We start from the raw sequence: 12,405 nt of genomic DNA, 5'->3' as shown, positions 1-12,405 counted from the left end.
TCTTTCTCAGGGTTGAAAGAAAGAAAAATTGTTACATTTCACTGAAAATGGGTAAATCTCAGGTGCCATAAACATTTATCCTTTTTTTCTTCTCACACGTAAATCCCCCCAAGATTAACAACAAAAGTGTGGTGAGGGAATTGTGTGGCCAGGTCAGTGTGCTACCCCCTGTTTCCCTCGGTGGATGCGCGTTGTGCCTTGCGTTTTTTTCTTCCTCCAGCTTTGGTAAAGCCTAATGCTGAACAGCTGACATATCTCCCCTCACACTCTCTTCTCTAAAATAGCTTGTGCCATTCTACACACAAAGATAGCTACAGCTTTCTGTACCAGGGCTAGTCCTGTCTCCCGCTACCACGGCCAGCATCAATAGGAGCCTAGCCATCACGTGCAGGTCGCACCCATGATAGACGATAGCTGAAACAATTCAGGGCAGGTTCGGGGCTCTGGTGCAAGGGCTCTGCTTCATGCATACCTACTGCTGTTGTAACCTGAATAATACTGTCCTATAAATGTCAAAAACAAGACTAGTAAAACAAGTTTAATAGCCACAACGCCCCCCCCCACACACACACACAAACACACACAACACACACACACACTCCCCAAGAAGAAAGTATTTGTCTTTTATAGAATTGAGAAAAGAAAAAAAAGAGTCCTGAAATTCCGACATCCAAACCACAAATGTCTGGAGTCTCTTGCTCTGTACCCAGATTTCCTAAAGTAACAGTGAAAAACAGATTTTTGATGTGCTTCTTGTTCACCATCATTTCCGTTGGATTTTGTCAGGCTCCACCGAGATTGAAGAGATTGAAAGGTCATGGGAGATTAAGTGATACAAGTTGTCATCTTCCAAAGGCATCACTCACACACAGTCTCTTCTGTCACCATACAGCTGCCATTTCCCTACGGAGTTCCACTGAAGTGAGCCTAAAAAATGTGATTGGAGCTGTCAGGCAAGATATGGGATTTGAGAAGAACTGGATCTTTTCTCAAAAAACCCACAAGTTGCACATGAGTCTGGTCAAAGCCAAGTACATTGGAAAATGTGATTGTGGTCTGACAGTAGAGTGTATAATCAATCAAGGGCTTTTCTCATAATTCACTTTTGAGAAGAGCATTCCTTACATCATATATGCTTACAGGTCCTAGTCTTTATTAGTCACTGGAACCATTCTACTGTAATTTGCAGTGCTTCCTCTATGGGTGCTTGCTTACTTGTGTGGGTTTGCTTCTGTTTGCACAGCACACACTGGCGAAAGTTATGCTTCTCTCGTTTTGTTTATCCCTGTACATTTGACGGACAAGGGCATGTGTCCAGTGGGGCTTGGAAAAGTGTGTTGTGATCTCTGGGCCTGGCCACTGACCACAGAGACAGCCTGTCTGGGATGGGTACTAGGCGCTCCGGATGAGGGGACACGGCCCTCAGGTGGTGAGAGTCATTTTCACAAGGTCCACTCTCAGGTTTTTCACTTGAAACAGTAAGATAGTAGTCTGGGCAGTAAACTGTTGGTTTATGTCTTTATTTTAATGCATATTTGAACTAATATATTTATTATACATATATATCTTTCCAATGACACTTACTATAAATACATTGTGTGCAATGTGTTTAGAAATTATGCAAGCATTTACAAGTTATTATAACTAATGTAATTTGGACAAAGTTGTGGACAATCAGCAAATTGGACCATTAGGTTTCAATCTGAGCGCAAATTCATAGTCTCTCTGAATAGATGTCAGCATTGAAGATAATCTGATGTGTATAACAGCGTGGGCCATATGAGATGATGTTTTGAGTGTTTCTCCCTTTCAGTAATGTGGCCACAGGGAGACACTATTGATGGGGCATATATGAGTTAAAAATAGAACCCACACCAAAGATGCCTGGGCAATGTGAGGATGTGTTGAATGAATTTAGAACTTGACAAAACAGCTGAGCAGCACCTAAGCTCCCTGAGTCCTTGTTTGGAACCTGTCCCTATGCGTTTCACGTTTCCTTTGGTCTTGGATTTTTTTCTCACTGCTGACAACAGACTTCACTGCCCTGAGGCAAAGGCCACGAAGCTATTGGTCAATGCCCTCGCTTTATTAACAAAGGAGGCAGGCTTTCTAATAAAGCTCAACGCAATGACACCTACTTTATATGTCTGTTGATCCTGTCCTTTGTTTATGTGTGATAGAAAACACTTTTTTCAGTGCTGAATTCTCATGACAGTAACATTGTTAAAGTAGCCTACACCATGACATGCTTCAGGGACAGAGATACCACTGCCCTTGACCTGCTTTTGACCTTGCACAACATAGGAAACAGCCGACATCCATTCATACATTCATAAAGAAATCTTCAAAACATGAGAACTCATGAGACTCTTCTAGTTATGGGAAACAGGATTCGTCCACATCACACAATTGACAGTCCATAAAATACTCGTGTTTACCGTGGGCTTGTCGTGCTACGACCCAGGCGCTGCTGATCCAACATAATCTCCCAAAGCCCAGTCTGGGGGACGTCTCAGTTTCATCCGAGACCAATGACAGCAGCGCAAGGCATAACTGGGCCTGTGAAATCCCCCACTCCCATTAGTTGCCCTTGACAGAACTCAGTCTTCACACCTCTATGTATGGCCTGCAGCTCACAACTGTGAACTGTGGGTGGGAAGGCTGTGATTGTAGCCAATGAAGTTACACTAGTCACAAACGTGGCATTTTTTATGTGCTGCCCACATATTTTATTAACAATGATAGGAATAAATAAATAAAAAGGGTTGGAAAAGAAGTTTCCTACAATACAGACTGTTCCGATTTTAAGTGATGTGATCTAGCGCATTCTGCGATTCGGCACATCCTGCGATCCGGCACCTCCTGTGTAGCGTCAACACGTCCATCTTTCTTTAAAAGAGGCAGATTTATTCATGCGAGCACATCAGTTCCCATGACGCCCTGTGTGATGTTACCAACGACAACCAAACATGAATTCAACACATCTTAAAGAATGGAATCTGAAGCGGTGACCGACAAACAACTTCACCTAAAACAAGGTCAGCAACCATACAGGATTGCAATACCTCCATCGCCATAGAATATTTCATCAGCATTCATGCATCATATCATATACATCACATGCATATTCCATACATGTTTGTATACATCCCGGTTCAGATGACACATCAGTGATGAAATAGTCTTTTCTCCACAAACTTATTTTCAGGAAGTCCGATGACTTCATGATGCATAGACAGACAGTATGATGACACCACCAGGTGAGCCATGTGACCTTGTTCATGGGAGGAGAGTTTGCACCCTCTCATATATACAGCAGTGACTCTCTTTAGACACAGGCCGTGGTGCAGACCCATTAATAGACTTCAATTACTGCACTGGCTTTAGTCGGTCAGCAAAATAGGCCTGCTCATTAACTCCATGTGGAAATTCCCCACTCTGATTAATAACACGGCTTCACATTTTGGACAATGCTGTCAGCAATAGCTGAACATTTAGACATGATATTTAAAATTAATTTATGCAGTCCACCAAAGCTTCTGCAAAAAATACTAGAAGTGTGTTTATTTTCTCTCTCTCTCGCCGATATCCACAGCGCTCTGAGCTGGTGTTATGAAGGTGCGGATTGAGTTATTTCTTCTTCTTCTTGGCATCTTTGCCTCCCTTGGCTGGCGCCTCTTCCTCCCCCTCTTTTCCAGAGGCCGCCTTGGCTCGCTTCTTACCCAGGGGAGTCTTCGCATACCAAGCCTGTGAGGACACAATGAAATGCATGTTTGCAAAGACACACACACACAAAAAAAACACCTCAGCCCAATGACAGCCTTCTTCTTCATACGTCTGATAAAAATGGATAGTTCAGGTCTTTTTTTAAACATATGCATGACTGGGCCTTTACTTTTAGAGCCTCCTCCTCATCCTGGAACACGGGGTCGATTTTGGCAAGTGGGGTGATGAACTCCGCGGCCATCAGGGGCCTCTTGGCCTGCTGCTGGATGCGCCGCTCCGTCAGAATGCTACGCACCACCTGCACCATGTGACCTTGCGTGTAACCGTCAGAGATCTTTGCCAGCGAGCTGAAGTCCAGGGTACTGGTCACCTGGCCACCGTGGTTCTCAATGAGCTGTCGCCATATCACTAAGAAAGTGGTCCGAGCTATTAGATTCTGATTTGATCATATATCAATAGACAATGATCAGAATGTAAATGTTTATGACGTTGGTGGGAACACCTACAGTAATAGTATTTATTATACAGCGTATTACACATTGAATAGAATAAGCCATCCCATCAAAACAGTCTGATATTTTTTTAATATTACCACTGAAAACGCTTAATGATTGCTGCTTTGAATTCATAACTTTCATGTCATATTATTCTCAGAAGAAGCCAACAAACTTATTTGACTATTTTAAAATAAAATAAAATAATAAAAGACATTTTGAATAAATGTCTTTTATCATTTCGGCAAGTTTGACTCTTGACACAGCCCTAATTAACATCTGTCCAATCAAGAGACTCCTGTGTAACATAAAGAAATCCTGAATAACTTGTATATGAAAATGACCCTGATAAAGGCATAATGCCGAAACTTTAGTCGAATAAATATTGAAGCATACTGAAGTTCTGAGTGTGCCACGACACTTTTTCTTGATTCAAAGAATTCTTTACCGCCGTGAGCACCTCACAAGGTGGGCGTTTGCAAACAACAAACAAGACTTCATTTTGGCAAGTTACCATATAAAAAGCAGGATAATATATAGTCCGCTAGTCATTCTTTAGAAAAAAATCCGTTCAAGACCTCCCTACTGCACAATGGGATCCAGTTTCTCCTGTCTTTATTTCTATTTCAATTCGAGAATGACTATACATACTGTAGACCAAATAGACTATATATTATCCTAATAAGCATTACATCCTCATTTTGCATACTAAATAATATCATAGTACAGTATACCAATATTGCATGCTGAAAACTTTAGCCTCTTACTATATCTGGATGCATAGTCTGGGCGTGGAATGAGGATGATCTTGCTGTAGACCTTACTGAGGGCTTTTATATCTGCATTGAATGGCTCTCGAGTTGTCCCAATGATGAGGACTCGATCTTCTCCTTTGATGGTTTTCAGGATCTTTGGCAAGTCCTTCTTCAAACGCTTAGGATCTAACTGAATGAATGAATGAATGAATGAATGAATGAATGAATTAATTAATTAATTAAAGGGACACTTCACCCATTTACATTAAGCTTTGTATCGTTAAAAAACCCAGTCATATATGGGATATATGCCATATATATGCCAAAACTCCCATATTCCAGGAAGAAACCTTGAGCAGAACCTGACTTAATAGGGGGAGCCCATCTGCTTCTGGCTCACTACAGCTCTAATGGCAGCACTTGTGCAGCCGTGGCCTACTGGTTAGCGCTTCGGACTTGTAACCAGAGGGTTGCCGGTTTCGAACCCCGACCAGTAGGAACGGCTGAAGTGCCCTTGAGCAAGGCATCTAACCACTCACTGCTCCCCGAGCGCCGCTGTAGAAGGCAGCTCACTGCGTCGGGATTAGTGTGTGCTTCACCTCACTGTGTGTTTCACTAATTCACAGATTGGGATAAATGCAGAGACCAAATTTCCCTCATGGGATCAAAAGAGTATATATACTTATAATTACTATACTTGAATGTAGAAAAATCTATTTGCTTGTGGAGCACTTTGGGTACAATTAACAGATTGGCATTAGAAGATTCCTTTGTGGTTGATAAGATATTAAAAGCTCAGAGATAAGGTGCTATGTCATTCAGAGCTTTGTAAGTAATTAACATAATCTTAAAAAATCAATTTTATAGGAAACAGGGAACCAATGCAGATCAGCTAACACAGGGGTGATGTGCTCTCAATGATAACTCCACATTTCTACTACATAAATGACCCAATTTAAATACACATTCATCTTCCCAGCGCTGAGATGCTCCTTTAATACGTTTCTGAGCTCAGTAAATGATTCTGTCCTGATAAAACTAAATACATTACCTCTTTTTCCTCCTTAGGCACTTTCTTATAAAACATCTTTTCAGCGTCTCCTATCCATACAACTGAGGGCTGCAAGGCTCGTGCCACCTACAAAAGATGTCATAGAGATTTCATTACTAAACATGAACACATATATAGACCCAATATTATAACACAACCAGGTCTACTCTAATTGTTGTAGTATCACACATTTCAGACGTTCACCTTAAACACCATATGAAGCATCATCTGCAGGCCACTCTTGCCTGGGTATTTCCCCACCAGGTTGAGAGGTGAAAGGTCAAACAGGTTGGCACCAGTCTCTTTGCAAATTGCATGCACCAACATCTTCTTGCCCACACCTGCAGGTCCTGCAAGAAGCATGGCCTTGATCAGGGGCGCCTTCTCATGCACTATCTGAGAGCCTGTGAACGATAAGATAGATATGGAGATATCAGATCGGATGTAATAAGATAGTAATTTCTCTTGTATTAGCCACATCACAGTGTTTCCCATACATTGACTTATTTGTGGCGGCTCACCACAATATCAACATTGACCACCACACAATGATTTTCCTGGTTGTACTAACTTGTGCTTGAATCTGGTTGGAGTCATAACCGCGCTGCACTAATTTGTTAAAAACTGTTGCATTCGAGTTAATTCTGCAAACCTACCACCACAAATAGAATTCTGTGGTAAACACTGCATCGTGTATAAACCCTAAGACAATATGTTATGCTAATAATAATAATCAATAAAGTGAATTTTTAATCATAATGAAGTATGAAGAAAAGAACTGTATTCCCATGTAAAGCCCACCCCTGTGTATTAACCTCATACATGAAGATATTTTACAAAATCAATGTACAACCTTTTAAGGATCTAAAAGCCACAGAGTCAATTAACTGTAGCAACACTGGATTTAAGGGGAAATTGGAAGGATAGTAAATGGCCAATAAATGCCCTGGACATTAAAAAACAATCCAGGCAAAAAACAACTTGACATTACAAGTGAGAGTTCACGCTAGCCATTCCAAGTAATAAACTACCCATTTTATTTTCTTTATCTATTATTTTTTTCTTTTCTTCTCAAGGGAAATGTTGTGTAATGCCGTTTTATGTTACACTAAAACGTCAGAAACAAACACATAACTGTCGCAGAAGACATACCCAGCGGTAGTATCCCATAGAGGGCCATAAGCTGACGCACATCTGATAGAGATGGCATGGGCTCGATGTCTGACTGCCTTAGTGTTGTTCCCAAGTAACTATAGTCTCCTGTACACAAAAATAATACAATTAACTTGACTGCTAAAATATGGTGCAGGTATCAATGAAGATGATAATGATTGTTGATTATATTATTACAGTAGTGGTAGTAGTAGTAGTAGTAATAGCAGTAGTAGTATCAGTTGTGGTGGTAGTAGTGGTAGCAATAGTAATAGCGGTATGAGTAGTTGTGATACCAGTATATTATGTTATACCTAAATAGTTCTTAAGTTTGACATCATCTGCCTGCTTCAGGAGCCCCTGCTGCACTAGCTCCTGAAACAAGGACTCCATAGTCCTAATATATAAATATATATTTAATACAGGAGCTTCAAAGAAACAGACTTTCAATGACAAAAGCATATCACAAAAAAATCATGTATGTGGTAAAATCATCAATTAATATAATTTCACCACTAAAAAAAACTGAACACACCTATCTGCTGTCAAGTCCTTGTCTTTCTTTTTCTTCTTGGCACTTTTAGCTCCTTTCTTTTTCTATGTGAAATACATGCATAGTTATGGTCTTTTAATGGATGCACACATTACATGTACAAAAAACAAACATACACAAGGAGATGCAGCCCCTTGCAGACGTAGCATTGCCTAACACCGGAGGTCAGGCTCTTCACTGGCTTGTATACCTTGGCATTTCCCTTGGCCTTGCCACCCTTGTCTTTGTCCACAGCCAACTTCCAATTAGCCAGTTCCTGTCTCATCAGCTCATCCACCTGAGTGAGCAGCAGAGGGAGAGGGTCCGTTAGTATTGAGCGACTAGGCGCGAGGATAAGTAAGAGGCATTTGTTCTCATAAGCCGAGCCAAGCCAAGCTTCCTGAGCCCTTCCTCTTGGCATAACTTTATCTGCCTAATGCTTTATCGGCCAGGCGTTATTGGCGGAGTGATGATGCGCAGCAGAAGGGGTGGAAGAGAGTCGGTCCTCCCGTCCTCACCTGGAGTCGGATCTCTGCCTCCACCTCCTTCCTCTTCTCCTCTTTGATGAGCTCCCCCTCGTGCCTCTGGCTGAAGTTTTTGGACTCGTCCCGATTCTGCCACACTTCTGCGAGCAGTGCGAGACACACAACTTTGATTAAAAACACTCTTTTTACACACACAAACAGGAGGGTGCTTTAAGATGTATTTGTTTTGTCATCAGTAAGTCAATACCACAAATACCATTATAAGTTTTCTGTCCAGCTTCAAGGTCTTCCAGAAAAGCCGACGGCAGCATCTTCAACCCCGGCTCTTCCTCCTATAATTGCATGCAGGCAGTTAAGAGCTACTCCCTGCCAGGACCTGGTCCTCAGGGACCCCTGTGTATGCTGGCTTTCAGCACCAACTTTAATCCCCACACAGTCAACAATACGGTACGATCACACAGCCTGCGAGCGTGTATCCACCTCTTCTCCGCCTTTTCCCTTGTCTTTCTTTGCTTTATCCTTCTTTTCCTCCTTTCCCTTGGGCTTTTTGTTGGCATCCTCTTCCTCTTTTGCCGCCAGCTCCTCCATTAACTTAAACAAGGGCAGATGATTTATTGTGAGCCATGCAGGACAACAAGCACAAGCACCAATTTATGACAAAGCAACAGCGTGAGGGCAGTTAACATGATTCAGGTGTCCTGCTGGTCTCAGTCGGGGTTGAGCGAAGCCGCCCAGTGTTGGTCAGCTGTATGTATTTATATCTTCAGCTTTGGAATACATTTTGCCTCAATTACAGTAAATCACCTGTGTATTAAGAGAGCACTAGCCCACTGTAAAAATGACAAGACATATTAAAACCTGCTGTGGAGTTTTCTCAGCAAAAATAAGAGCCGAGCCTCCATCTTCCTCCTCTGGGTAGTCAGGAAAGGAGCCTGTTGCATCGCTGTAAAACAAGGACAAGGTACTGTTATACTTCTAAAAAGAGATCTTTGTATTGACGTGTATTTAACAAGCAAACTTTCAAACAGTGAATTAGCAAATTATTAATTCATTAGCAAATTATTTAATCTTCATCTGAGCATCCTTAAGTTCAAGTCGGAGTTATCAGCATTTTGCCTCTGCCAGTTGAGCTAGTAGGGGAATGGAATAACTGAATAAACACAGATTTCAAGTCCATGACAAAGTATAAGTCTAAACAATGCTCAGTATCTCACTGGCATTCAATGAACCACTGGCGAATCTGGTCTTTCATGGTCTCCTTGATGTCAGGGCCCTCCAGGTCTCGGATCTTGTCTGTTATGGTGGTGATGGCTTTGAGGTAGTCCTCCTCGTACTCGTTCTGCTTTTGCCGCCGCCGGGCCTTGTTGCCGTACACCGCAGCGGCATAGCTACATGGCTGATTCGTCTGTGCACCCATGACCTACAGAGAACATTTTCAGAGAGAAGAATTCAATGGAATTCAGATAAATTCCATGGAATCCAGTGGCATGGGGACATCATTGTAATATTTCACAGGCCTAGGCTGTTTGGCAGGGCTTTGTTATCAAAATAATACTTCTGCATTGGTTACTTATCAATAAGTTAGTCTGGCCCTAGAGGTTTTCAATCATGCATACATGCCTGCATTCCTCAAAAGGGAGTTCACAACTTGGGTTGTCAATCAATGGACAAAAATGGTGAACTAAAGTCAAACAAAGATTCTGTCTAAAAATAAGTGTAGAGCTCCATCTACTGGCAGCATGGACCACAAAACTGAGAGAAAAGGCAAAGTTTACATCTTTGACTGATGGTCAGTCTCTACTTTTGGTTGATGATGAATGAGGCTTAAGCTATAGTAACAAAAAAATTAACCTGTGACGACTATGTCATTTCAATTAATTTGATTCAAAATAAATAAATGTAACCTAAATGTAATTTAGATGTATATAAAAAAAATCTCACCATGCCCAAAAATATCATCTCCTCTTCACGTTCCCTCTTGGTTTTCTTCCTTTGCACAAAACCTTTCCACACCTATGAGAAATGGATCTACATTAAATCCCGCTTGAATATGTTTTGCTCTCACGTTATGACTATGAAAATCTCCCATGTGTTGCTAAATGTGTAAGTTATGTGAAGTAGCTGACAGACTAACATGCCTTCTGAATTCGAACAACCGCCTGGTCGATGGCGTCTGCGCCCAGGTTCCGGTCCTTGGCCCTCCTCTGCCGTTCCTCATCGCGCTGGATCTGTCTCATAAACTTGGCACGCAGTCTGCCCTGCCTGGCCCTCTCGGCAACCTGGATCACCCTAATGGCCTCCTCCAGGCTCAGGGTCTGGTCTCTTATGGGCTAGTAAGAAAAGCAGCATGAGGTTTGGGATATACAGTAGGCTAGACAGTTTTGCATGGAGAGGTCACTTTAAAAGTATGTTAGAAAGAATCATGATTATGACTATGCCCCCAGTGTGTAGCACTGTAGCTGCCTGGCTACTCTAGCTGTTGGCTGCAGCAACTTAAACTAGGTAGCACCAATTTGTTTTTTTTATTAAAGTGACCTCGAAAAACAGAGATCTATGTGAAAAATGTCCGGAATTCTCCTTTAAACTCACTTTATGGTTGTCCACCACTCCCATTATGTCCAGGATGTCGGAGAGCATCTTAGCTCTGTCCTGCAGCACTTTTTTCCGTTCACTTATGAAATATTTCGGAATGGGAATCTCAATGGCTTCCTGAAAATAATAACAATGACATCAGTGTAGTATAAAAAAGCATGTAGGCCAGAAGTAGGCCTGAAGTGTCAGATCAGACTGAGATTTAATAATACCATATCATTGGAGTTCTGAATGTCTGAAAGTCTGAATGTTTTCTATGTTCACTTTAGCCTACTCACAGGTGTCAGTTTTAAGTCTTGAATGACATCATCCATGTAGTGATACTCAGAAAACTCTTTCTCCACCATCTCATTTTTTAGTTCCACCACCCGACCCATTACACCATCAAGGACTTGACGAATCACGCGTTTTTTCTGAGGGTGTGTGATCTGGTCATAGGCCTCTTCAATGCGTCTAAAAATTTGAACATAACGCACATACAGAGTAGCCAGACGTTGGTAGAAGACCACTCTGTCCTTCTCCGGACGTGCTGGTTGGGCAGGGAGCTCCTGAATTAGCAGGCTATTCAGCTCAAAATGGGCATCAGCCCAGAGTTTATTGTACGTGCTGGAGGAATGTAAGATAAGAGAAAAGGGGAATTAACTGAGGGAAACTGACAATGTTAGCGAAACTAGAATAATAGGTCAAATAAACGTTTTACATTTTTGGGTAGCTATTCATGACTTTCAACACAACTAGAGTTGGCCAAACATTTGCACACGTAGACTACTGAATGTCCAAATTGCACTACAAACACTGATCATAATAACTAAGGCTAACGTTACTGGCAGCTAGCTAACATGATATTGAGCTAAGAGTAACAATAGCTTTGCGTTCTTCACCAGTCAAGTCTGTTTGCTAAATACTGACCTGTGAGACATGGCCAGTCTCGACAGCTAACAAAAACACCTTTGATAAAGCGCTGGTTGCCTCCTTTTGATTTAAAGCTGTTTTATGTAGCAACACTAAAAGAAAAACTCCTCAACAGTAAACGAGTGAACGTCGTCTCCTTGGATACCAGACGCATGGGAATGTGGATCAGGTGTCAAGACTGTGCGTGCACGCACGCCACCCACCCATACTGGTAGTTGCAGCCTTTTATGATAAGTTTACTTTTTCTTTGAGTGTTGTTACTTGTTATCTATAGGCTACAATCAGCCACGTACCTACACAATAACAACAGATTTATTTGCAGAGAATACTATAAAAAAAAATGTTGCCATGCATTAGTGGGCACGTGGCTAAAAATAATCTACCAACTAACTTCGAGAAGTTTTAGAAAATTAGGTAACGTTGAAAAAATGAACAAGCAAGCGAACGAACCTATTTTAGCAATGAACGAACCTAATCCCATCGTTGTGACCAACCAGGAAGAATAAACTAGGCTATCTAAACATCTGGAAATGGTACATTTTCTATCATCTTTATACTACTTACTGAATGGAGCGCGTAGCTGGCCCATTCATGGCCTCGCACTGATGGCTCCACTGGTGTTCTGCACCTGTCCTGAGAGGCGTGCTATATAGCCTACTTACATAAACGAAAGGTAGGCCTACATTTAAAGGTGAGAATTATTAGG

At 41.8% G+C, this 12,405-nt stretch overlaps 1 protein-coding gene across 2 annotated transcripts; it reads right to left on the bottom strand.

Moving 5' to 3' along the window:
* Window positions 1-2,738: 2,738 nt before the first annotated feature.
* Window positions 2,739-11,842, bottom strand: zgc:153738 (uncharacterized protein LOC558115 homolog). 2 transcript variants are annotated; one of them, XM_048252590.1, is made up of 19 exons: window positions 11,697-11,842; window positions 11,066-11,393; window positions 10,785-10,904; window positions 10,334-10,525; window positions 10,137-10,208; window positions 9,410-9,615; window positions 9,054-9,138; window positions 8,676-8,786; window positions 8,452-8,527; window positions 8,229-8,335; window positions 7,922-8,008; window positions 7,714-7,775; window positions 7,493-7,575; window positions 7,179-7,286; window positions 6,231-6,430; window positions 6,027-6,113; window positions 4,988-5,165; window positions 3,896-4,134; window positions 2,739-3,747 (listed from the first exon to the last, which is right to left on the bottom strand). In XM_048252590.1, the coding sequence occupies exons 1-19, from the start codon at window positions 11,705-11,707 to the stop codon at window positions 3,631-3,633; spliced, it is 2,469 nt and encodes an 822-aa protein (XP_048108547.1). In that variant the 5' UTR covers window positions 11,708-11,842; the 3' UTR covers window positions 2,739-3,630. The 2 variants fall into 2 exon arrangements, with proteins under 2 accessions (XP_048108547.1, XP_048108548.1); XM_048252591.1 differs by lacking the exon at window positions 3,896-4,134 and having other exon boundaries at window positions 3,659-3,747.
* Between the last annotated feature and the right edge of the window lie 563 nt (window positions 11,843-12,405).

The sequence above is a fragment of the Alosa alosa genome, chromosome 9 (genome assembly GCF_017589495.1).
Source record: "Alosa alosa isolate M-15738 ecotype Scorff River chromosome 9, AALO_Geno_1.1, whole genome shotgun sequence".
In the NCBI taxonomy this organism is placed as follows: Eukaryota; Metazoa; Chordata; class Actinopteri; order Clupeiformes; family Clupeidae; genus Alosa; species Alosa alosa.
This window is presented reverse-complemented; position numbering and strand designations above follow the sequence as displayed.

What these genes read in the sequence shown, in the direction of transcription:
- zgc:153738 (XM_048252590.1), bottom strand. An exon ending in TGGACAGAAAACTTATAATG is followed by an intron (nt 8,336 to 8,451) that starts GTATTTGTGGTA and finishes CACTGCTCGCAG; the next exon opens with AAGTGTGGCAGAATCGGGAC. An exon ending in CTATGGGATACTACCGCTGG is followed by an intron (nt 6,431 to 7,178) that starts GTATGTCTTCTG and finishes TATCGTTCACAG; the next exon opens with GCTCTCAGATAGTGCATGAG.